General features: G+C 46.0%; 1 protein-coding gene across 13 annotated transcripts in view; it reads right to left on the bottom strand.

Annotated features, from left to right (window-relative positions):
- DLEC1 (DLEC1 cilia and flagella associated protein) overlaps positions 1 to 25,535 on the bottom strand; it is an 86,973-nt gene that overhangs the window by 13,267 nt on the left and 48,171 nt on the right. For 11 of the 13 annotated variants that reach the window (XR_014064620.1, XR_014064621.1, XR_014064622.1 and 8 more), the window contains 10 exons: positions 24,795 to 24,885; positions 24,000 to 24,162; positions 22,837 to 23,029; positions 22,059 to 22,117; positions 21,317 to 21,485; positions 20,989 to 21,082; positions 20,652 to 20,782; positions 20,385 to 20,543; positions 16,930 to 17,069; positions 293 to 446 (listed from right to left, as the gene is read on the bottom strand). Coding sequence is in view for 6 of the 13 variants with exons in the window: in XM_081527348.1 (XP_081383474.1) it covers positions 293 to 446; positions 16,930 to 17,069; positions 20,385 to 20,543; positions 20,652 to 20,782; positions 20,989 to 21,082; positions 21,317 to 21,485; positions 22,059 to 22,117; positions 22,837 to 23,029; positions 24,000 to 24,162; positions 24,795 to 24,885 (1,353 nt within the window). In the remaining 7 variants the exon portion in view is untranslated. Of the gene's footprint in view, positions 1 to 292; positions 447 to 16,929; positions 17,070 to 20,384; positions 20,544 to 20,651; positions 20,783 to 20,988; positions 21,083 to 21,316; positions 21,498 to 22,058; positions 22,118 to 22,836; positions 23,030 to 23,999; positions 24,163 to 24,794; positions 24,886 to 25,535 lie in introns of all 13 variants that reach the window. The other 2 variants (XR_014064619.1, XM_081527349.1) reach the window with 1 other exon arrangement.

The raw sequence follows: 25,535 nt of genomic DNA, 5'->3' as shown, positions 1-25,535 counted from the left end.
CCCTTCTCCTCTCCTTGCCCATGCTAGATGGATCTCACACTTGTCAGGGGGTTCCCTGGACTTAACAGAAGGCTGCCCTGGGAGGCCCAGGGTGATGGGGAACAGTGGGTAGCTGGCTTTGATGCATGGAGACATGGCCTCATCTCCCCTGGCACACAGGGCAGGCTACAGAGTCAGCCCCCGGGGGCAGTGATCTGTTCCGGGTGGTATCTGGGGGGCAGCGTGCCCCTCAACATGGGCCTCTGGGGTTGAGAGCTGCAGGGGTGGGGCCCGACGGAGTGGGCTCACGTACCTTGCCCCAGTGGAAGCGGGTGGGCAGGAGTGTGCCATTGACGAGTGTGATGGCCATCTTGGTGGGCACGCCCAGGTAGAGGTTGGTGGCCTCCACCTGGCTGCTTTGCAGGTACACGCAGGGTTCCTGCACCTCAGCATACACAGGAAGGTGGCTGGAACACGAGGGATAAAAGGCAGACTCGTCAGAAAAGAAGTACAACCTATCCCTGTGCATACGACATGACAGTCTTTGTAGAAAATCCCGAAGAATCTATATTGTTAAAAACTCTTAGAACTAATGAGTAAGTCAGCAAAGTGATGGGCTAAAAATAAATACATAAAAATCAATCACATTTTTTTTGGCTGCACCAGGTGGCTTGTGAGATTTTGTAGTTCCCTGACCAGGGATCGAACCTGCTGAGCTCCCAGCAGTCAAACAGTTTAGAGTTTTAATTACTGGACCACAGGGAATTCCAAACTCAATCACATGTTTACAGGCTAACAAGGAACGTGTAGAAACAGAAGTTAAAAGTATAATTCCACTTACAATTGCTCAAAAAATTGAAACAGGCAAATATCTAATTAAACACATATAGAATTTGTGTGCTGAAAACTACAAAACACTGATGAAATAAATCGAAGATGACAATAAATGGAGAGGCATAAATCATAATCACATATTAACAGACTCAACATATATGTCAGTTCTCCCAAAAATGATCTATTAGATTTAACACAATTCTTGTCAAACTCCTAGCCATGATTTTTGTAGATATAGACAAGTTTATTTTAAAATTTATATAGAAAGATAAAGGACACAGACTAAAACAATTTTTAAAAAGATTAATAAAGTGGGAAATTACTCTACTGGATATTAAGACTTCCTATACAGCTACATCAATCAAGGGAGTATGTTACTGGTAGGGAGATACACAACAAATCAATGGAACAATGTAGAAAACCTAGAAACAGACCCACTCAAATACGTCTGAGGGTATTTTTTTCCTTATGTAAGGAATGGGGATAACATGTATTTTGCTTTTAATTTTTTATTTTGAAATAACTGTATATTCCCACGCAGCTGTAACAACAACAACAAAAATACAAAGGAATCCAAGTATCCTCTTCACCCAATTTCCCAACAGTAACAGCTTGCATAACTACAGCACCATGTCACAAGCAGGAGACCAAGACGCATCCAGTCCAGCAGGCTTATTCAGACCCCATGAGGTGGACATGCACAAATCTGTATTTACTTCTACACAATTTTATCACATGTAGGTACCCCTGACACCACCACAGTCAAGACGCAGAACGGTTCCGTCACGAGGATGTCTTCACGCTATCTTTTCTTTTTTTTTTAACTTTCTCCCCTGATCCATTTTTTTGCCATAAATTTCTAAGTTTTGTTCACTTTGTTCAATAATTAAGTACAAATAAACCTCTGCCGTCTAGGTCACCCTGGCAATCTTCAAGAGTATCAAATAAGAATGGACTTCCCTGGCATGCCACTGGTTAAGACTCCGCATTTGCAACACAGAGGGTGCAGGTTCAGTCCTCGCTGGGGAAGATCCCACGTGCTGCAAGGTGCAGCCAAGAAGTAAAACAAACAAACAAAAAAATGGAAAAAAAAGAATATCAAATAAGGAAAAAACTTGTCCCTGTAAAAGCTGTAAAATATCTTTGAAAAGGAGGCTTAACTGAAGTTATAAATACAAACATCTAACTACAGAGTCCCAAAATACTACTACTACTACTACTACTAAGTCGCTTCAGTCGTGTCCGACTCTGTGCGACCCCACAGACGGAAGCCCACCAGGCTCTGCCGTCCCTGGGATTCTCCAGGCAAGAATACTGGAGTGGGTTGCCATTTCCTTCTCCAGTGCATGAAAGGGAAAAGTGAAAGTGAAGTCGCTCAGTCGTGTCCGACACTTAGCGACCCCATGGACTGTAGCCTACCAGGCTCCTCCATCCATGGGATTTTCCAGGCAAGAGTACTGGAGTGGGGTGCCATTGCCTTCTCTGTCCCAAAATACACGAAGCAAAAAATGATAGGACTGAAGGGAGAAATTGATCGTTCAAAAATAATGATTAGATGGCCGGGCAAAAAGCACATGAAAAATCATTCACTAATTACTAGGGAAATGCAAATCAAAACTACAATAAGGTGTCACCAGTCAGAAAGGTCATTATGAAAAAGTCCACAAACAGTAAATTGCTAGAGAGGGTATGGAGAAAAGGGACCACCACCCTACACCGTTGATGGGAATGTAGACTGGTACAGCCACTACGGAGAACAGTATGGGGGTTACTTAAAAAACTAAGAACAGAACTACCACGTGATCCTGCAGTCCCACTCTTGGGCTAGAGAAAACCATAATTCAAACAGATACGTGCACCCTAACATCCACACCAGCGCTACTGACAATAGAAAGGACATGGAAGTGAACTAAATGTCCATCAAGAGACGTGAATGAAGATGCGGCACATATATACAGGAGACTGTTACTCAGCCATAAAAAAGAGTGAAATCATGCCATTTGCAGCAACATGGATGCTAGAGATTGTCCTACTGAGTGAAGTAAGTCAGACAGAGAAGAAAAAATATATGATATTGCTCATATGTGAAATCTAAAAAAAAGACTACAAATGAATTTATTTACAAAACAAAAGTAGAGTCACAAATGCAGAAAACAAACAAGGTTAGCAGGGGATAAGGGCTAGGGGATAAACTGGGAGACTGCAGCTGACACAAACACACTACTCTATATAAAATAGGTAACTAGTAAGACCTGCTGTACAGCACAGGCAACTCTACTCAATACTCTGTAATGGCCTACATGGGAAAAGAACCTAAAAAAGAAAAAGAGTGGATATATGTATAACTGATTCGCTTTGCTGTATACCTGAAATTACTACAATACTGTAAATGCAAATATTTCAATAAAAACTCAAAAAAATAGTGATTAGCGATTTCAATACCTCATTTTAAATAGTGGACAGAACAGGGGATTCCTTGGTGGCCCAGTGGTTAGGACTCTGTGCTTTCACTGCTGAGGGCTCAGGTTCAATCCCTGGTTGGGGAACTAAGATCCCACAAATTGCACGGTGTGGCCAAAAATAAATAAGTAAATGAAAATATGTGTAAAACATACTCCTAAATAAGCAAGAAGTCAAATAAATAAAATTTGGGGTTTAAAATACAAAAATCAGTGTAACATACTACATTAATTTAAAAAAAGGACAAAGGACATGGTCATTTCAAACAATGCAGAAAAAACATTCAATGAAATCTCACATTCTTTCATGAGGAAAACCAGCAAACTAGGAACAGAAGGAAACTTCCTCAACCTGATAAAGGACACCTACAAAAAGCCTACACTTAATACTGGACTTAAAGGTAAAGACTGTTTTCCTTTTAAGATCAGGAACAGGTAAGGGTGTCCACTTTTTTAAAATATAACATTTTGTTCAATGCAGACACTGATTTCATCTGTATATTTTAGAACTAGGGTGAGGATTCCCACTCTTGCCTCTTCTATTCAACACTGAAATGGAGTATTATTAGGTCCATTAGGCAGGAAAAAGAAAAGAAAGGCAGATGTAAAATTATCTCTAAATGCAGATGACATAATCTTCTATTTAGAAAACCATTAGAAGTAACGCATCAGCAAGGTTGTAGGATACGAGGTCAAAATACAAAACTATTTGTATTTATACACACTAGCAATGAATAATCATAAAGTGTGATCAAGAAGAATCCATTTCCAAAAGCATCAAAAATGACGCAATCCTTAGAAATAATTTTAACAAAAAAGTATAAGACTTATACACTGAAAATGACAAAACATCACTGAAAGAAATGAAAAACGACCTAAATAAATGGAAACACGTTTTCCTGTTAAAGGATGGGAAGACTTAATATTGTTAGGAGGGCAACACTCCCCAGACCAGACATGCAGATTGAATATACTCCCTATTAAAATCCCAGCTAGGTCTTTGTAGACATTGATAAACTGGTTCTAAAATTCACACAAAAATTCAAAGGACCCAGAATAGCCAAAACAATCTTGAAAAAGAGAAATGAAGTTGGAGAATTCATACTTCTTGATTTCAAAACTAACTCAAAATGGATCAGAGACCTAAAAATAAGAGCTAAAACTATAAAACTCTTAGAAGAAAACATGTGAGTAAATCTTTCCGACATTAGGTGATGGTTTCACAGGTATAATACCAAAAGCATAAGCAACAAAAGAGAAAAATACATAAATTGGGAATTCACCAACATTAAAAACTTCTGTGCGTCAAAGTACACCATCAAGAAAGTGAAAAGAGGGACATCCCTGGTGGTCTACTGGTTAAGAATCCGCCTGCCAATGCAGGGGACATGGATTCAACCCCTGGTCTGGGAAAACCCCACATGCCGTGCGTGGGGCAACTAAGCCCCTGTGAGCCCACGTGCCCAGAGCCTGTGCTCCACAGCAAGAGAGGCCACTGCACTGAGAAGCCTGAGCACCGCATCAAAGAGGAGCCCCCGCTCGCTGTAACTAGAGGAAACCCGGGCGCGGCAACAGAGACCCAGTGCGGTCGAAAATCAATTAATAGAGCGCAAAAAAAAAAAAAAAAAAACAAGTGAGAAGACAATTCTCAGAATGGGAGAAAATATTTGAAAATCATATACTTAATAAGAGACATGTATCTAGAATATATAAACAACACTTAACCTAAAAAAAAAAAAAATACCTGCATCTTGATAACAAAAAGACAAATAACTCTGTTTTTAAAAAATGAGCAAAGAACTCAACAGATAGTTCTCCAAAGAGGCTCTACAAGTGGCCAGTAAGCTCATGAAAGATGCTAAGCATTATTTGCCATAAGGGAAATTCAAATCAAATCCTCAGTGAAATATCACTTCACACACACCAGGATGAGTACCATTAAAGAATTGTTGTTTAGTCGCTAAGTTGTGTCTTTTGCAACCCCAAGGACTGTAGCTCACCATACTCTGTCCATGAGATTTTCCAGGCAAGAATACTACGGTGGATTGCCATTTCCTTCTCCAGGGGATCTTCCTGACCCAGGAGTCGAACGCATGTCTCCTACATTGGCAGGCGGATTCTTTACCACTGAGCCACCAGGGCAGTGCACCATTAAAGGAGAGCTGGTCACAAGTACGGCCGAGGAATAGAAGAAGTAGGACAGCAGGGTGGAGAAGGATGGACAGTAGGTTGGGATTGACGGCTATCGTATTTGCCCTATGCGTCATTATTATAATGAGATTTATTTTAATGTTAACATCATGACCTGTTTGTGAAAAATTTTAAACAAAGAACAAGGAAGCAAATATAATGCTATTCCAATGAGAAAAAAACTAACAGAAAGGGTGTACTCAGATTAAGTGATAAAACAGAGAACAAAACTATTACTTAAGACCCCTGGAGAAGGCCAAGCAGAGATCCCTTGATGCAGCACAGAGGGCAGGGTGGGCTGAGGGGAGACAGCAGGGAGGTATAACTAAAGGAGGGCTGGGAGATTCGTGCAGCTGGTTCAGCAGGTTAGCTCCCAGAGTTCAGGCACTATGCTGTGAAGACTGGTAAATCCTGCAGCAGGATTTCCCCCACCCCCACCCGCGATGAAGAAAGTAGCTGTGGCCCTGGAGAGAGGTCACTGCAGATCCTGCAGTAACACTGGGCTTCCAACCTGTTTTAGACAGAAAACCATCAAAAAGATATTGTTTATGAAGGAAGGGACTGATTTGTGAAGCTGGCCAGTGTGGGTTTACTTGATTGCTTGTCCTGTGTTGTCTTTCTCAAAGGCCCCTTCCTCTAAGGTTATTCCAGAAGCCCCGAGGGTACTCACACACACTTCAGCCCTGGGAGGAGGACGCCCTCCACTCCTACACCCACTTACCCAGACAAATCTGATACCACCAGCTCCTTATGCAAACCAATTTCCTCCTCCAGAAAGGCAGGAGTGGGCAGCCAAGGATTATCAGATGTAGAAGAAAAACCCCAAACTGAAGGATTCCAAACCAAAATGTGAGGAAACACACAGTTTCCTTGGGGTAACTTAAGAGGGCTTTGTAAGACAGTAACAGATACAGAGAGATACCCACTTGAATGCAGAGTTCCAAAGAATAGCAAGGAGAGATAAGAAAGCCTTCCTCAGTGATCAGTGCAAAGAAATAGAGGAAAACAACAGAATGGCAAAGACTAGAGATCTCTTCAAGAAAATTAGAGATACCAAGGGAACATTTCATGCAAAGATGGGCTCAATAAAGGACAGTTAGGTCCCTAACAGAAGCAGAAGATATTAAGAAGAGGTGGCAAGAATACATAGAAGAACTATACAAAAAAGATCTTCATGACCCAGATAACCACAATGGTGTGATCACTCACCTAGAGCTAGACATCCTGGAATGTGAAGTCAAGTGGGCCTTGGGAAGCATCACCATGAACAAAGCTAGTGGAGGTGATGGAATTCCAGCTGAGCTATTTCAAATCCTAAAAGATGAGGCTGTGAAAGTGCTGTATTCCATATGCCAGAAAATTTGGAAAACTCAGCAGTGGCCACAGGACTGGAAAAGGTCAGTTTTCGTTCCAATCCCAAAGAAAGGCAATGCCAAAGAATGCTCAGACTACCGCACAATTGCACTCATATCACACGCTAGCAAAGGAATGCTCAAAATTCTCCAAGCCAGGTTTCAACAGTATGTGAACCGTGAAGTTCCAGATGTTAAAGCTGGTTTTAGAAAAGGCAGAGGAACCAGAGATCAAATTGCCAACATCCACTGGATCACTGAAAAAGTGAGAGAGTTCCAGAAAAACATCTATTTCTGTTTTATTGACTACACCAAAGCCTTTAACTGTGTGGATCACAACAAACTGTGAATTCTGAAAGAGATGGGAATACCAGACCACCTGACCTGCCTCCTGAGAAATCTGCATGCAAGTCAAGAAGCAACAGCTAGAATTGGACTTAGAACAACAGACTGGTTCCAAATCAGGAAAGGAGTATGTCAAGGTTGTATATTGTCACCCTGGTTATTTACCTTATATGCAGAGTATATCATGAGAAATGCTGGGCTGGATGAAGCACAAGGTGGAATCAAGATTGCTGGGAGAAATATCAATAATCTCAGACATGCAGATGATACCACCCTAATGGCAGAAAGTGAAGAACTAAAAGGCCTCTTGATGAAGGTAAAAGAGGAGAGTGAAAAAGCTGGCTTAAAACTCAACATTCAGAAAACTAAGATCATCGTATCTGGTCTCATCACTTCATGGCAAATAGATGGGGAAACAATGGAAACAGTGACAGATTTTATTTTTGGGGGCTCCAAAATCATTGAAGATGGTGACTGCAGCCACAAAATTAAAAGATGCTTGCTGCTTGGAAGAAAAGTTATGACCAACCTAGACAGCATATTAAAAAGCAGAGACATTACTCTGCCAGTAAACGTCCGTCTAGTCAAAGCTTTGGTTTTTCCAGTAGCCGTGTATGGATGTGAGAGTTGGACTATAAAGAAAGCTGAGCGCCGAAGAATTGATGCTTTTGAATTATGGTGTTGGAGAAGACTCTTGAGAGTCCCTTGGACTGCAAGGAGATCAAACCAGTCCATCCTAAAGGAAATCAGTCCTGAATATTCATTGGAAGGACTGATGCTGAAGCTGAAACTCCAATACTTTGGCCACTGATGCGAACAGCTGACTCATTTGAATAGAGACCCTGATGCTGGGAAAGATTGAAGGCGGGAGAAGGGGACGACAGAGGATGAGATGGTTGGATGACATCACCGACTCAATGGACATGAGTTTGAATAAGCCCTGGGAATTGGTGATGGACAGGGACTGTGTTGCAGTCCATAGGGTTACAAAGAGTCGGATACGACTGAGCGACTGAACTAAACTGAACTGAACAGATAGCTACAGAAAAGGAACACTTCACAAACAAAAGAGCTTGGAACAGGGGCATCCATCAGAGACCAAGTTAGTGACCTACAGGGCAAAGGACACATCCCTGAGAGGAGGAAAGCCCCAAGAGATAGAGTATACAAGGAAATTGCTTAAATCCATGCGCTATAGATCCAGCAGATTTGTGCTGGACTATGGTAGCTACTGTTTTTACTGTCCAGCAAGCTTTCCCAGTGCTTCTTTTGGAACCAGATTCTCCCCACTGCAGTGTATGGAGGGGGCAGGGACCAAAGAGATCCAATCAGATTATATCTCTGGAGAAAATGATTTCATTCTTCATGGAGGTTATTAAGCTGGGAATGTGTGACCCTGGAGCTCTAAGTGGCCCCCTTCCTAGGGCATTGTGGCCAAGGGCCCCTGCCAACATGGGAGAGAAAGGCCAACAAAGAGAGAGAAGCTGTGTGGAAGGATGGATGCAGGAAGAGAGAAGGAGGGTGGAGAAGGAGCAAGAAGTAGAAGCCCAGACAAGAAAAGAGGCTGGAGCCCCTGGATTTGGCAGGGCAGGAATGCCCAGGTATGTGAGCCAATGGTTCTCCTTTCCTGACTAAACTGATATATTTCCGTCACTTGCAACTGTAAATATTCTGACATACAAGGTCCCTTAAGAAGAAAGAATACAGATAAGAAAGGAAATAAGCAGAGACTGAATAGAAGGCACTGATTCTCCCTGAGGAGAAAATAGACTTAACCTTGTTTAAGGACTAGGAGGAACCATGTGGTTACAGTTGAGTGTGAAGAAACTCATACTGAGACCCATGACAGTACTTGTGGGAAAGCACGTTTGAACGAGACACTGCTGGGACTTTCCCCCTGTTGCTGGTTCAAGTACAATCTGAAAATATCTGTGACTGTGAGGGTTTGGGGTGATGGGTAGTCTCATTGCCTGGATGTGAAAGTATAAACTGGCACATTCTCTTTGGAGGATATATCAAGTACTCATGAGGATCTAAAACAAGCAGTTAAGTGTTTTTATAACAAAATAACAAGTACAAAACAAACACACAGTTTAAATATATATATATACATACATATATATATATATGTATGTGTATATATATATATACGATTAAAACAATAATAATGAAAAGAACATCTGTGTTCCACCCCTGTTCAGCTTAAGAAGCAAAATATTACTGCCAGTCAACTTACAAAAATGAACATTATGCTTCAAAATAGTTTGAGAAGGGGTGGGAAGAAGTGGATGAACCATGTGGATGATACAGTATTTGCAATGATTTGATAATTGTTGAAGGTAGAGGATGGATACTCAAGGGTTCATTATCACACAGGAGGTAGACAGGCCCCCCTGAGGGTAAAGCAACTGGAGATTTATTCCCTATGGACTGAAATTCCAAGACGAGAATAGCAGGACAATTAAGAGAGGACGCTGGGCCCCGCCCAGACCACATTCTTTTCATTTCTGAAGTCAGGAGACCTCCCTGACCACACATGCGCAGAAAGGCTCCTTGAAGGTCAAAGGGGAATGATGCTAAGCTACCACTGAGCCCTGCCCAGAGCACATATTTCTCATTTCTGAAGTCAGGAGACCTCCCTGACCACATATGCGCAGAAAGGCTCCTTGAAGGTCAAAGAGGAATGATGCTAAGCTACCAACAGGCCTTTGAGGTAGGATCCATCTTGGCTAAAAGATGTGTGTACGCACATGGAAGGATCCTGAGATACACCAAACATGAACCAGGCACATCAGAACGATTGGCCCAAGGAAACCCAGAAGAAATGCCCCATAAAAGTAACTCAAATGATCATGAGGGCACGACTCAGGAACTCGAGACTCTCTCCCTCTGAAACTGCCCTTATGTCTATCCCTACGTACTGTACTCTTTTACTAAATACTCTACTTGCTTCATTACTTTCCATCTTTGTGGAAATGCTCTTCTCAAAGATGAAGGACCAGGGCCCTTGTCATTGACCACTGCTCTAGTGGCTAGTATCTAGGGCTTTCACCAATGCAACCTGGGCTCAATCTCTGGCTGGGAACCCAAGCCCCGTTCCAACTTGTTTCAGACCAAGGTCACCAGTGTTCAATTACACTATCCTATTAATATTTTTATATATTTAAGAAATTTTCCATAAGCAAAGAAGGAAGGAGGGAAGGAAGAAGAGCATGAGGGAGGGAATATCATTAATAACCTTCAAAACCTCCAGTGTGTTCCACCCAGAATACTATGGTATTTCATTCATTTAAAAATGCCACCTATTTTTGTTGCTGTTGTTCAGTTGCTAAGTTGTGTCCAACTCTTTGCAACCCCATGGACTGTAGCACTCCAGGCTCCCCTGTACATCACTATCTCCTGAAGTTTGCTCCAATTCATGTCCACAGAGTCAATGGTTCTACCTAACCATCTCATCCTCTGTCACCTGCTTCTCCTTTTGCCTTCAATCTTTCCCAGCATTAGGGTCTTTTTCAATGAGTCGGCTCATCGCACCAGGCAGCCAAAGTGTTGGAGCTTCAGCTTCAGCACCAATCCTTCCAATGAATACTGAGGGTTGATTTCCTTTAGGATTGACTGGTTTGATCTCTCTGCAGTTGAAAGGACTCTTGAGAGTTCTCCAGTACCACAATTGGAAAGCATCAATTCTTCAGTGCTCAGCCTTCTTTACAGTCCAACTCTCACATGGGTACACGACTACTGGAAAAACAATAGCTTTGACTATATGGATGTCTGTCGGCAAAGTGATATCTCTGCTTTTTAATATGATGTACAGGTTTGTCATAGTTTTCCTTCCAAGGAGAAAATGTCTTTTAATTTCATGGCTGCAGTCACCATCCACAGTGATTCTGGACACCAAGAAAATAAAATCTGTTACTCCTTCCATTATTTCCTCTTCTATTTGCCATGAAGTGGTGAGACTGGATACCATGATCTTAGATTTTGTTATTTTGAGTTTCAAGCCAGCTTTTTCACTCTACTGTTTTACCCTCATCCAGAGTCTCTTTAGTTCCTCTTCACTTTCTACCATTAGAGTGGTATCATCTGCATATCTGAGGTTGTTGATATTTTGCCTGGAAATCTTGATTCCAGCTTGTGATTCATCCAGCCCAGCATTTAGCATGATGTACTCTGCATAGAAGTTAAATAGGCAGGGTGGCAATATACAGCCTTGGCATACTCCTTTCCCAATTTTGAACCACTCTGTTGTTCCAAGTTCAGTTCTAACTGCTGCTTCTTGACCTGCATACATGTTTCTCAGGAGACAAGTAAGGTGGCATTTCCAAGTAAGGTATTTCCATCTGTAAGAATTTTCCACAGTTTGTTATGACCCACACAGTCAAAGGCTTTTATGTAGTCAGTGAAGCAGAAATAGATGTTTTTCTGGAATTACCTTGTTTTCTCTATGATCCAATGAATGTTGGCAATTGGATCTCTGGTTCCTCTGCCTTTTCTAAATCCAGCTTGAACATCTGGAAGTTCTCAGTTCATGTACTGCTGATGCCTAGCTTGAAGGATTTTGAGCATTACCTTACTAGCATGTGAAATGAGCACACTTGTATGGTAGTCTGAACATTCTTTGGCATTGCCCTTCTTTGGGACTGGAAAGAAAACTGACCTTTTCCAGTGTTGTAGTCACTGCTGAGTTTTCCAAATTTGCTGGCATATTGAGTGCAGCACTTTAACAGCACCATTTTTTAGGATTTTAAATAGCTCACCTGGAATTCCATCCCCTCCACTAGCATTGTCTGTAGTAATGCTTTGTAAGGCCCACTTAACTTCACACTCCAGGATGTACAGCTCTAGGTGAGTGACTACATCACTGTGGTTATCTGGGTCATTAAGACCTTTTTTTATATAATTCTTCTATATATTCTTGCCACCTCTTCTTAATCTCTTCTGCTTCTGTTAGATCCTTTATCGTGCCCATCCTTGTGTGAAATGTTCCCTTGACCTCTCCGATTTTCTTGAAGAGATCTCTAGTCTTTCCCTTCTATTCTATTGTTTACCTCTATTTTTTTGCATTGTTCATTTAAAAAGGACTTCTTATCTCTCCTAGATATTCTCTGGAACTCTGCATTCAGTTAGGTTTATCTTTCCCTTTCTCCCTTGCCTCTTGCTTCTCTTCTTTCCTTATCTATTTGTAAAACCTCCTCAGACAATCACTTTGCCTTCTTGCATTTCTTTTTCTTATATGCACCTTCATCCATAGTTCTTCAGGCACTCTGTCAACCAGATCTAATTCCTTGAATTTATTCATCACCTCCACTGTATAATTGTAAGGGATCTGATTTAGGTCATACCTGAATGGCCTGGTGGTTTTCCCTACCTGCTTCAATTTAAGCCTGAATTTTGCGATAAAGAGTTTATGATCTGAGCCACAGTGATCTGAGCCACCTGGATCTGAAGCTCCAAGTCTTCTTTTCACTGACTGCATAGGACTTCTCCATCTTCGACTGCAAAGAATAAAATCAATCTGATTTTGGTATTGACCATCTGGTGATGTCCATGTATAGAGTCATCTCTTGTGTTGTTGGAAGAGGGTGTTTGCTATGACCAGCATGTTATCTTGACAAAACTGTTAGCCTTTAACCTGCTTCATTTTGTACTCCAAGGCCAAATGTGTCTGTTACTCCAGGTATCTTCTCTTGACTTCTTTTGCATTTCAATCCCCCATGATGAAAAGGATATCTTTTTTTTTGGTGTTAGTTCTAGGAAGTCTTCATGGAACTGTTCAACTTCAGCTTCTTTGGCATTAGTGGTTGGGGCACAGACTTGGATTACTGTGATAATGAATGATTTGCCTTGGAAAGGAAGCAAGATCATTCTATCATTTCTGAGACTGCACCCAAGGACTGCATTTCAGACTCTTTTGTTGACTATGAGGGCTACTCCATTTCTTCTAAGGGATTCTTGCCCACAATAGTAGACAAAATGTTCATCTGAATTAAATTCACCCATTCCTGCACATTTTAGTTCACTGATGCCTAAGACACCGATGTTCACTCATGCCATCTCCTGCTTGACCACATCCAGTTTACCTTGATTTATGGACCTAACATTCCAAGTTCCTATGTAACACTGTTCTCTACAGCATTGGACTTCGCTTTCACTACCAGACACATTCACAACTGAGTGTTGTTTCCACTTTGGCCCAGCTGCTTCATTCTTTCTGAAGTTATTAGTAATTGCTGGCTGATCTTCCCCAATAGCACACTGGATACCTTCCAATCTCAGGAGCTCATCTTTCAGTGTCATATCTTTCTGTCTTTTCATCTGTTCACGGAGTTCTTGTGTCTCTAATACTGGAGTGGTTTGCCATTCCCTCCTCCAGGGGACCACATTTTGTCTTGGGTGGCCCTGCACAGCATGGCTCATAGCTTCACTGAATTATGCAAGCCCCTTTGGCATGACAAGGCTGTGATCCATGAAGGGGGCCACATATACACTTAACTAATATTTGACAAGAAAGCCAAGAACACCCTAAACAGACATTTCTCCAAAGAAGACATAGAGATAGGCAACAGGTACGTGAAAAGCTGCTCAATGTTGCTAATTGTTAGAGAAATGCTAATCAAAACCACAATGAGGTATTATCTCACATCAGAACAGCTATCATCAAAAAGTCTACAAACAGTAAGTGCTGGGGAGTGTGTAGAGAAAAGGGAACCTTCCTACACTGTTGGTGGAAAGGTAAATTGCTGCAGCCACAATGGAAAATATTATGAAGGTTCTTTAAAGAATAAAAATAGGGCTACCATACGATTCAGCAATCCCACTCCTGGACAGGTATCTTGAGAAAAGTCTTACTGCAAAGATACATGCACCCCAGTGTCCACTGCAGCCTCGTTTACAATCAGCAAGCTAAGGTCCATCGACGATGCACGGATAAAGACGATGTGTTACATACATGGAGTGGACTATTACTCAGCCATAAAAGAATGAAATCATGCCATCTGCAACAACGTGGATGGACCTAGAGATGATCACACTAAGTGAAGTAAGTCAGAGGAAGACAAGCATCATATGATATGACTTATATGGAAAATCTAAAAAAAATGATACAAATGAACTTATAAAATCAGACACAGACTTACAGAGATAGGAAACAAATTTATGGTTACCAGAGATGATAGGAGGGGTGGTGTGGGGGCAGGGAAAAAGGATAAATTAGGAGTTTGGGATTAACATATACACAGTACTATATATTAAACAGGTAAACAGCAAGGACCTACTATACAGCACAAGGAACTATATGCAATATTCTGTAGTAAACTATAATGGAAAGGAATCTGAAAAAGAATATAAATATATAAAAAATAATATATATATATACACATATATATGTATCTATATAACTGAGTCACTTTGCTATACACTTGAAATTCACACAACATTGTAAATTAACTATTACTTCAATTTAAAAAAACACCTAATGGGGAAAGGACATTCTCTTCAACAAATGGTACTGGGGAAGGTGGATAACCACATGTAGAAAAATGAAACTGAACCCCCATCTTATACCACTCACAAAAACTAACTTGAAATGGATCAAAGACTTAAACATAAGACCTGATACTATAAAACACCCAGAATAAACACAGGGAAGACGTTCCTCAACATCTTGAGGAATGTCTTTTTGGATCTGACACCAAAAGTACCAAAAAACAGTAAGAGCAAAAATGAACAAGTGAGGGACTTCCCCGGAGGTCCAGTGGTTAAGATGCTGTGCTTCCACTGCAAGGGGCGCAGGTTTGACCTCTGTTTGGGATCTAAGATCCCGCACACCACATGCCATGCTGTGCATCCCACCAAAATAAATAAAATAGAAAGCCTATAAAAAATAATAAACAAGTGAGACTACATCAAACTAAAAAGCTTCTGCACAGCAAAAGAAACAGTGAACGAAATGAAAATGCAACCTACCAAATGAGAGAAGTATTTGCACACCATGGCAAAGAATGCGGTCTGGCATTTCAGTAAACAAAGGATGTTGCAACCATCAAGCCAGCAGCCACTGTACCTGTTCCCAACATTGCACCCTGAGTGGAATTCAGGATAGAATTCCTGGATTCATTAAGATGCATATCAAAGAAATTATTTCAATAAGCCTTAACCTTTGTGTCTTCCCATTGCCAGGTAGCACAGTGGTAAAGAACTCAAATTTAAAAATGGGCAGAGGAACTAGACATTTTCAGAAAGAAGGCATCCAAATATCCAACAGGTACATGAAGAGATGCTCAGTATCACTAAGCATCAGGGAAATGCAAATAAAAATAACAGTGAGAGATGACTTCACACCTGTTAGAACTGCTATCTTTAAGAAGACAAAAGATAACAAATGTTGCTGAGGAAGTGGGGAAAAGGGAACCCTTGTTCACCACTAGTACGAATGTAAATTGGTTCAGCCACAACAGAAAAAGTATAAAGGATCCTCGAAGTATTAAAAATAAAACGACCATCTGACCCAGCAATTCCACTTTTGAGTATATATCCAAAGGGAATGAAAACAGGATATCAAAGAGATACTTGCATCCCCATGTTTACTGAAGCATTATTCACAACAGCCAAGGTATAGAAGCACCCTAAGTGTCTGTCAACATATGAATGGATAAAGATGAGGTGGTTTTTGCATACAATGCAATATTATTCAGCCATGAGAAAGAAGGAAATTCTGCCATTTGCAACAACATGGATGGACCTTGAGGAGCACAATGTCCTCATTGCGCTAAGTGAGGTAAGTCAGAGAAAAACAAATTCTCTATGATCTCACTTATATCTAGAATCTAAAAAAGCCAAAAGAAATAGAGAGTAGCATGGTGGTTTCCAGTAGCTGGGGCTGGGGCAATAGGAGAGATGCTGTTTAAGGGTACAAATTTCCAACTAACATGTGAACAAGTCTGGGGGACCTAATGTGAAGTATGGTGATTATGTACAATACTGTATTATATACATCAAACCTGCTGGGAGACTTGATTATTCTCACCACAAAAAGGAAAATATAATTACTTAAACTGATGGAAGTGTAAGCTAATACTTCAGTGGCAATCATGCTGAAATGTATAAATGGATCAGGTCAGTATTTTCTCTTTCTTTCTTTTTCTTTGGCTGCACTGTGCAGCTTGTGGGCTATCTAAGTTCCCCAACCAGGAATAGAACTCTGCTCCAGGCACTGGACCCTCAGGGAAGCCTCAGGTCAGTACATTGTACACCTTAAGCTTACACAATGTAACGAGTCAACTGAATCTCAACAAAAGAAAAAATCTGCCAGTTATTTTGCATCCATTCTCCTGCTGATGAACATAGGTTGTTTCTAGTTTTTTGCTATCATTAGGAGTCCAGCTATGAGCCTTCCAGGATGAGCACAAGGCTCCCACTGCACATGTGTACGTTTCTATGCAACTATGTCCAGAAGGACTAATGCTGGACCAAAAGTACTGTCATCCTTTTACCAGGTAACAAAATGTTGTCCCAGTGGTTGCATTACTGTACATTCCTTTAGCATACATACACTAGAAGGATATATATATCCCACATTACTACTAGTGAATGATCTCCAGGTAATAGATTGTGGATCATTTCCATTTTCTTTTTTGTAATTTCTAAACTTTATAATATAAACATCAATACCTTTAAATTCCAAAACGTCTATAAACACGTAACTACATGATCTAAATAAATATGCCATGAATATGCAGCGTGTGTTGTACAGGCTCCCTGCACACCCTTACCTCCAGGCCCCATCTACCACCTCCAGCTCCAGGATGGTCTGCAGACGCTGGCAGCGCCGGGCCTCCAAGGTGATGCTCACTCTGCACTCCCCCAGCGGCTGAACTTGGCCGCTCGAGGGCTCGATGTCGAAGGGAGACACCTGATGGGGAGAAGGGTGAGGAGTGGGGACACTTGGAACTGCAGAACTGGGGGCTGGCCATGACCAACCAGGGTCACCCCCAAGCTGCCCCTCTTAGCCCCCTGAGCGCTTCCAGGATGCAGAAGACGACAAGCGGATGGGGGAGCACAGATGAGCCAGTGCTCAGGATGAAGAGGAGAAGACGATGAAAACTGAGTCTCCAAGGAAAGGAGGTGGAAGGCAGAGGGAGGCGCCTTTGGTGTGGTGGCTCTGAGAGGTCTGCCTGCCCTACTCCGCAGGTGTGGGTCAGGAGCTGTGGCTCCAAGGATGGAAGGACAAGCTCCCAGACTGTAGCAGGGCCCAAGCTTCTATGTGGCCACAGATTTGTCCTTGCACCTATAACTGTGTCGTCTCGGGACAGATCCCTCCCTCATATCCTCTGCTTTAGTTCTTCTCTGAAACACCTAGAAAATAGTAACTGGTGCACATTTCCTAAGCTGTTTTACAGATGCTTAAACCACCACCAAATGGAAGAAGTTAACTACTTGATGACCATGAGCGCATAGACCCCCGATGTACTGGAGCCTGAGGATTGATAATGTTAATCGCTGTGACACTACCTTGTCATCAACCAATCAGAGAACTGTACACAAGCTGACCACATACTCTATAACCCCCTTTCCTCACCTGGTCTTTAAAGATGTTTGGCTGAAACCCTTCGGGAGTTCGGGGCTTTTTGAGTGTCAGCCACCTGTTCTCCTTGTCTGGCACCTTACCATAACCGCTACACTTTCCTTCACCACAGCCCAGTGTCAGTAGATCGGCTTTATTGCATGTGGATGATCAGGACCCAAGTTTGGTTTTGCTAAAACCCATGTGATCCCTTCCCCATATGGTCACCCCCTTACCTAATCCCCCACTGCAGTTAGTTCACATTTACCTGATGTGTCCACCTCCCGCCCCATGCTACTGCTGCTGCTAAGTCGCTTCAGTCGTGTCCGACTCCTAGCGACCCCATGGGTCTGCAGCCTACCAGGCTCCTCCACCCATGGGATTTTCCAGGCAAGAGTACTGGAGTGGGGTGCCATTGCCTTCTCCACTCCTGCCCCATACCAGGCACTAAAAGGGGAGGGAGAAGGCTTGGGCATTACAGTGCCCCTGACTGTGTGCCCCAGGACCCCTAGATGGGTCACAGTGACTAGCAGGGTGTCACTGGGCATTGAAAGATCACAACCAGGAACAACATAACTCCTCTCTCGTCTCCTTCTTCCTTGAGACCAAGACCATGAATGCAAGTCACCTGCCTGCAGGGTGACCTGGCTGCCCCTGCCCTGACCCAGCTGGCCTCCTGCCCTGGCAGCGGTGCTGTGCTGTCTGCGGCTCTGCGCTCTCTCACTGCAGAAGTTTCACTGCCCAGGCGCTGGGGGGTGGGGAGTAGGGCTGACCTACACCTCAGGAAAAGTAGCTCTCTCCCCTGAGCTTTGGGTCTAAGCTTAGCTGGGAAGGGAAGAGCTCCTTTGAGTGTTTCGCTCATTGTTTTTCACATGCATCTCCTTTGGAGCCTAAGGTGGGTGGGTGGGTGGGTGGGTGGGTGTGTGTGTGTGTCTGTGTGTGTGTGTTGGGGTGAGCAGGCTTTGGTCTGGGGCTGGGTTTCTGGATCCTGACTTGGGCACATCCAACAAACCCCAAATCTCAATATTACTTTTGAGAGCTCACAAGAATACAGTACAGAGAACTACAGAGATTGCTACCAGCTTCAATTTGGACATAAATCTTAATACACGATGAAACTGACAATAACTTCAATTATAAAATGTAGTTATTCTTCACAGTGGGAGGAAAAACACAGACTGGGAATCAGGGAAATGGGATCTGATATGATTCTGCCACCTAGCGGTGGTGTGGCCCTGGGGAAGCCCCCAACCCTCTCTATACTTATCAAATGAGGAGGTTGCCTGAGGCCGGTAAGTTTCCAACTGTGCTCTGGGAAATCCCAGGGATTCCTCAGTAGTCCTAGAGCAGGGGGGTGGGATGTGGGTGGAGGCAGGATGTCTGATCAGGGGGCCTCTGGTTCATACTCTACTCTAGATCTTGGGCTTCTGTTGCTGCTGCTGCTAAGTCGCTTCAGTCGTGTCCGACTCTGTGTGACCCCATAGATGGAAGCCCACCGGGCTCCCCAGTTCCTGGGATTCTCCAGGCAAGAACACTGGAGTGGGTTGCCATTTCCTTCTCCAATGCATGAAAGTGAAAAATGAAAGTGAAGTTGCTCAGTCATGTCCGACTCTTAGTGACCCCATGGACTGCAGCCCACCAGGCTCCTCCGTCCATGGGATTTTCCAGGTAAGAGTACTGGAGTGGGGTGCCATTGCCTTCTCCTTTGAATAAAAGGTTACTGAGAACACCTGCCCCCCGTCCCAGTTCTAGTCTCTGGTTCCATGAGCCAGGCCAGGTGACCAGTGAGCCCTGGGGGTATCCAGCATTAACTCCAAGCCTGTGGAACATTCCTTGGCAATAGTTTTGGCCATTCGATACAAAACTGTCTTCACTTCTCCGTTTCAGAGCACCCAGTGGAGAAGCGAGGCTCCCAGGCAAAGAAGAATAGCTTTCAAGGGGAAAGGAAGTGGGCAGCAGGACGGGGGACCTGGGTGAGCTGCAGCTAGAGGGAGGGTCGGACCCTCTTGATCTGGCCAGTCTCACACGTGCAGCGACCGTTCCCACATGTGAGGAGTGGGTGTGGTGAGTCAGTGATTCCCTGTGCCTGCTGGTGTTGTGGCTTGGCCTTGTTCAGGATGGAACATGGTATTTAGACACGATGCCCTAATTTAGACGTTGACGGTAAATACTTAGCCAATTTTAATATCTTCTATTTTTAGAGAAAAAGGAAGCATGCTATTTGAGTGGCAATGATTTTCCTTTTGGAGACTTTTTGGTTTGGGTCACATGCTCACCACCTGGTGGCAGGTCCTCAAAACTGCAAGCACGGTCCTTGGGAGGCTTGGAATCCCAGCAGCGGGCTCGCCCTTTCCTGGAGGCCCTGGAAGCTTCCCTCCCAACTCAGCTGCCTACTTTCTTCCTGACTCTGGCTACTCTGTCAGATGGCGAAACCCCTGTCCTATTTCTGTGTTAGAAGGCAGAGAGAGGAACAGGAAAATCTAGTTTGGGGTTACGCTCAGCTGCAGAAAGGATGGGGAAGGGGGGACACTGCCAGGCAAAGGTCACCAGGCAGGCTTTTCCTCTCCCAGCCTGAACGCGCCAGGGGCAGTGTCAAGGTATCACGGCTCACACATCACATGGGTTAATCTGCTCCTGGGGGTGGGGTGGCACCACAGGACTTACGTCCTCTTGCCTTTCTTGCAGGGAGACCTGGCTCTCCTTCATGGCCCACATGGCTGGGAGCTGGCTGAGGTTCCGGATCTGGATAAAGTTGGTGGCTCTCTGTCCCAGGCGCAGCAAACCAAACTGAAGGGCTGAGACGTCGATGACCAGGGCAGGCCCCTGAGGCACCCAGAGGGGCCGGTCACTGGGCTACCCAGGTGTGGGCTTGGTGCCCTACCCCGGCCCTCCTTTCCAGCCTGCCTAGCCGCCCGACCCCATCACAGGCACCTTAAAGGCCGCCTCGATGTGCAACAGCACAGGCGAGGGTGAGTCTTTGATCTCACACAGCAGGTTCTGGCTCGTCGGGCCAGGGACACCCCCGGTAAAGTTCAGCTCAAAATCCTCGACCTCGCTGGGCTCTGGGAGAAGAAGGGTGAGGTGAGGCGGGGGGACATGCAGGGGCAGCAGGCTCCCTCTGTGGCTGGCCCAGATGTCGGGCCTCCTCGTGTCATGGCCGGGGCTGGGCTGTGGCTGGAGCTGATCATGGGGCCTCGAACTCCTGCCCAGGCTCCGTGACCACGAGCTCTCCCTCCCCAGCCAGCCCCTCCCGCGGTCCCCGAAGTACCGATGGTCCCTGTGCAGGGCTCCACCTCAATGATGTGACAGTCGCTGATCTTCCCCCACGTGTATCTGACGGCTGACCTGCTGTTGTTCCACATCTGAAAGATACACCCCGACCCAGGCTCCCTAGGAGACTGTACTTGCTCAACGACTGAGGGGTTTGGGGCTCTCAGAAGGTCCTCTCCAAACCCTCCCAGCTAATTCCCAGCCACTCGACAGCACCAACAGGGTTTGTGGGCAACATATCCGGGCAAAGACCTCTGAACCCAGGAACTTGTGCTGAGTTCAGCACCATCTCGACCAGCCCAGGCTGGGGAGAGACAACCACCTACCTTAAAATTCTTCTTCACATTTATGCCAATATAGTTCTCCCCAGGGATGATGAGGGCATATGGTTCTAGGAGAACCTGGAAAGGTTCCACTGAGCCCTTCACCTCGATTTCCAGGACAATTACGTCATCCATGCAGTATGAGGGGTCTTTGGAGTCTTCCAAGTCCAAACTGAACAGAAACCTGCCATGAGCTAAGAGTCATCGTGTCCCCTATCTCTGGTCTTGTGAAAGGAAAGCACGCCCTGCCCACAGCTACCAAGCCCCCTGAAATCGGAGGTGTCAGCAATGCCCTGAAACAAGCGAATGCCTGCAGCTGTGCCGGCAGCTCAACTGCAAGCCAGGACCAAGGTCCCTCTCTGTTTCCAGGGACCACAGTGCAGCCGCACCAGCCTGGAACTCCCTAGCAGCTGACTGGAGATCCCCCAGCAACAGCCCGCTCAGGGAAGAGTTCGCAGAGGTGCCACCAAAACCTTCCTCCATTAGTCACCACCCACCAGGGGCCACCGGTGGCAACCGTGAGCACGGGGCACAGGTTCCAGGTTGCAGAGTCAGAGGGCTGTTCCCTGCATGCAGAGGCCGCTCCAAGCCTGATGCCAGGGCAAGGTGAGGAGCTCTCACCTGCCAAAGCCTGCTGGGGGCCAGGGGCTCATCCACTCAGTCCTGCTGCCTCCCCCTCCAGCATCCTCCACGGGAGGGCAGGCCTGGTACCCACCCCTCAGCCAAGGGCCTGGGTCCTGCTCACCTCACGGGCTCTGGGACTTCCTCCAGCACCATCTGGAGCACGCTGTGAAAATCCCTTGGCTGCAAGACAAACCCAGCACCCTGAAGAGGAAAGTCCACCCCAGGGAAGGCTCGAGTCACAGCAGCAATCCTCCCCATGGCCCAGCCGCCACAGACGCCTTCCTGCGGCCTCTCCCCACACTGGGGAAACGGGGGCTGCCAGGACGTGAGCCTGGACTCAGGGACTGGGGGCCACTGCAGTCTCAAGACGGGCATGCCCACCTCGGCTGGGCCTGGGGGACGGGAAGGCCCTTGGCAGCGCCCTCAACGTGTCTGAAGCATCAAGCCTTCCTGGGACAGACAGTATCAGGGGCTGAATGACAGGCTGAGAGGCAGACCTCTGGGAATCCCCCTCGTGCTCCCCCCTCGCCTGTTACATACAGGGCTTCACTTTGAGAATCGAGGGCTGTGTGACCCTTGCCCTGCGGAGCCCCACCTCACTGTCTGGAAGCTGCGGTGAGCCGGGCAGGAATGGGAACACCTTTGATGGAGTGGAAACATGGAAGACACTAGAGCCGAAGTGAGGCCAGACTCGCTCAGGACAGCGTGTGTGGGATGGGGACCAGGCAAGACGAGCTGCTCCGTCCTGCACACCACTCTTGGCTAAGTGCTGGCCTTGGCAGGACACCCGGGGTCTCCGCAGGGTCAGCTGTGGCTTCGATGCCACCAAAGAACAGGGACGGAGGGGGAAACCAGCATGACCCAATTGTGTGCAACCACCAAGATGGCCCCATTTGAACCTCTTGAGGGGAGAAGCTCAGGATGAACTCGTGGTCCGTGTGGGGGTTGAGAACGCCCATCTTGGGGGTGATGCAGAAGGCCGTCTCCCTGTCTGGGTGGTACTTGATGCTGTCTGTGCTGTAGGTTTCTCCGGGCATCAGGGACCGCAGGTTGGGCTTCATGATCTGCCAGTGGAAGGCCAGCTCCACGTGCCTGTGGGGGCGACCCTGACAGTAGGCAGCGGAGCCAAGGCCACGGCCCAATTCTGCCCACCAGCCCTCCCACCCCCTGCTGATGGCAGATGTGGGTGGGCCGGGAGATGGCAGTGAGAACTGCTTCTTGTGCCAGGTACCAGAGGCTGTGTAAGGCCTGGGTCATGTGGACAGTAGGCCAGGAGGCACCCTGCGGTCTGCCCTGGCATAATGGCGAGGCTCAGAGGATGGTCAGAGAATAAATGGCACTGAGAGCTGAACCCACAGACCTTCAGCTGTCTGACCTCGGGACTTGAGACAGTTCCCCTCATGGGCCGGGCAGGAATTCTCTGGAAAACTGTTCCTGGTTAAGGATGGACCAGAGGATCTGGTTAAGGATGGACCAGAGGGGCTTCCCAGGTGGCGCAAGTGGTAAAGAACCCGCCTGCCCATGCAGGAGACATAAGAGACATGGGCTCGATCCCTGGGTTGGGAAGATTTCCTGGAGGAGGGCATGGCAACCCACCCCAGTATTCTTGCCTGGAGAGTCCCATGGACACAGCAGCCTGGTGGGCTACACTCCATAGGGTTGCAAAGGGTCGGACATGGACACAGCAGCCTGGTGGGCTGCACTCCATAGGGCTGCAAAGGGTCGGACATGACTGAAGTGCCTTAACACGCAGAGGACCTAGAGCAACAGTGCTCAATACGACTCCCCGCAGGGCTGGACATCTTGCAGGTCTGCTCTGTCCAACATGAGAGCCACTAGCTACCCACGCACTGAGCACTGCAAATGTGGCTGGTGCCACTGAAGAAGTGAGTTTTTCATTTTATTTTAGTTGATTTCCATTTAAATGGTCACACGTGGCTAGCAACTACCACGACGGACAGTGCACATGCAGATCCTCGCAGCCTGTGCTCAGATTCAGGACGTCAGGCCAAGTGAGGAGGGAGTGGGGTGTGTGCTGGAGTCCCGCACAGGCGTCACTCACGTGGCGTTTCTAATAATCAGCAGTTTGCTGGCTGTGGACTGAAGGTTTTCAGGTTCAAAGCGTATGAAGTGCTGGGCTGTCAAGTCTGTGAGCTCTCCGGGCTCTGGCTGACTTTTCTCACCAGAAATATAGATCAGATCCAGAGCCACCAGCTGCCCAATTCCTGACAAGGTTAGGGGAGCAAAGTTTCACTAGGGCTGAAGTCAGGACTCTGGCCAAAGGCTGTCACAGGACCCAGGTCACCATCCACATGCAACTAACTGGCCATGATCGTGACCCCAGGAAGTGCACACATAGGGGAACAGGGAGCCAACAGCATAGAGACTCATGTTGTCACACTGTCACAGACCAACAGGAGGTGATTCAGCTAACCTAGCACGTAATGGCACTCAATTAATGCCTTCTGGGTGAACTGGGTGGATGGTAGACAGACAGGTGCCAGGAAGGAACACGGCACCCAAGGAAACGCAGGAGGATGCCTCTTCTAACTCTGCAGAAACCTAGGGGTGCCCTGGTTGGTTCTGTGTGAGTCACTGGCAGTTGCCCAAAGGTCTAGGTGAGTTTCAAAGTGATGTGATGCAAGACTTTCCTCCAGGTTTCCATCTCTGTCGCACTAGATGGCCCCTTGGGACAGTCCTGAGGGCCACACTGGTGTGGGTCTCTAAGGTCTGGCCAGAGCCAGAGGCCCCCAAACCAGAGCCCAGTGCCCGGAGGCCGCAGCATTCCGAGTGCACTGCCGCCTCCCTCCCCACAGCCGTGGACCGGACCCCCTCCCTGGGGGCGCACCACGCCCACCTGTGGCCACCAGCTCCTTTATCTGGCAGTTGTCGCACACGATGACGAAGGTCTGCTCTGCCTTTCCCAGGCTGGTTGGGAGGAACAGGACCTGGAGAGGAAAGGGCTGTCCTGCAGCCTCCCGGGAAGGGGCTTCCTCCCCATCACCTCCTCCTCTCGGCCGCACCCCCTGCCTCGGGCCTCCCCTCCTGGCCGTCTCCCTGGGGTCCAGCCCAGGCTCCGGGATATGAAGAGAGAATTCACAGAAACGGAAATAAAAATGGCTCTTAAACAACATGTTTAACCTCATTCACGATCAAAAATGGAAATGCAAACCAGCCAGAAAAAGTTTCACGCCTCCTACTGGCAAAAAGCAGAAAGTTAGCGATCATGAATGCACTGACAGGATGTCTTGATTTTCTTCAAACTACTCTAAAGAGGCAGGGGTAGGGTTTGGTGGGAAGAGACGCAGGAATACAAAGGCAATGAGGTTGGCCAAGAGTTGAGAAAAGTTGAAGCTGGGTAATGAGTACACGGGTGATCCTTAAACTATTCTATTTTTTTATATGGGTTTTTTTGGGGGTGGGTGCGGCTTGGCCAGTTGGACTTCTGTCCTTTTAAGTATAGTTGACTTACAATGTTAGGTTAGTTTCAAGTGTACAGCAAGGTAATTCTGTTATACAAGTGTGTATGTGTACATATATACACACAGATATATATGTATGTATCTATTCATTTGCAGATTGTTAATATTATGACGAT

The sequence above is a fragment of the Giraffa tippelskirchi genome, chromosome 9 (genome assembly GCF_054371585.1).
Source record: "Giraffa tippelskirchi isolate mGirTip1 chromosome 9, T2T-mGirTip1v1.2.pri, whole genome shotgun sequence".
Lineage (NCBI taxonomy): Eukaryota > Metazoa > Chordata > Mammalia > Artiodactyla > Giraffidae > Giraffa > Giraffa tippelskirchi.
Note: the sequence above shows the minus strand (reverse complement) of the source record. Positions and strands in the feature narration are given on the sequence as shown.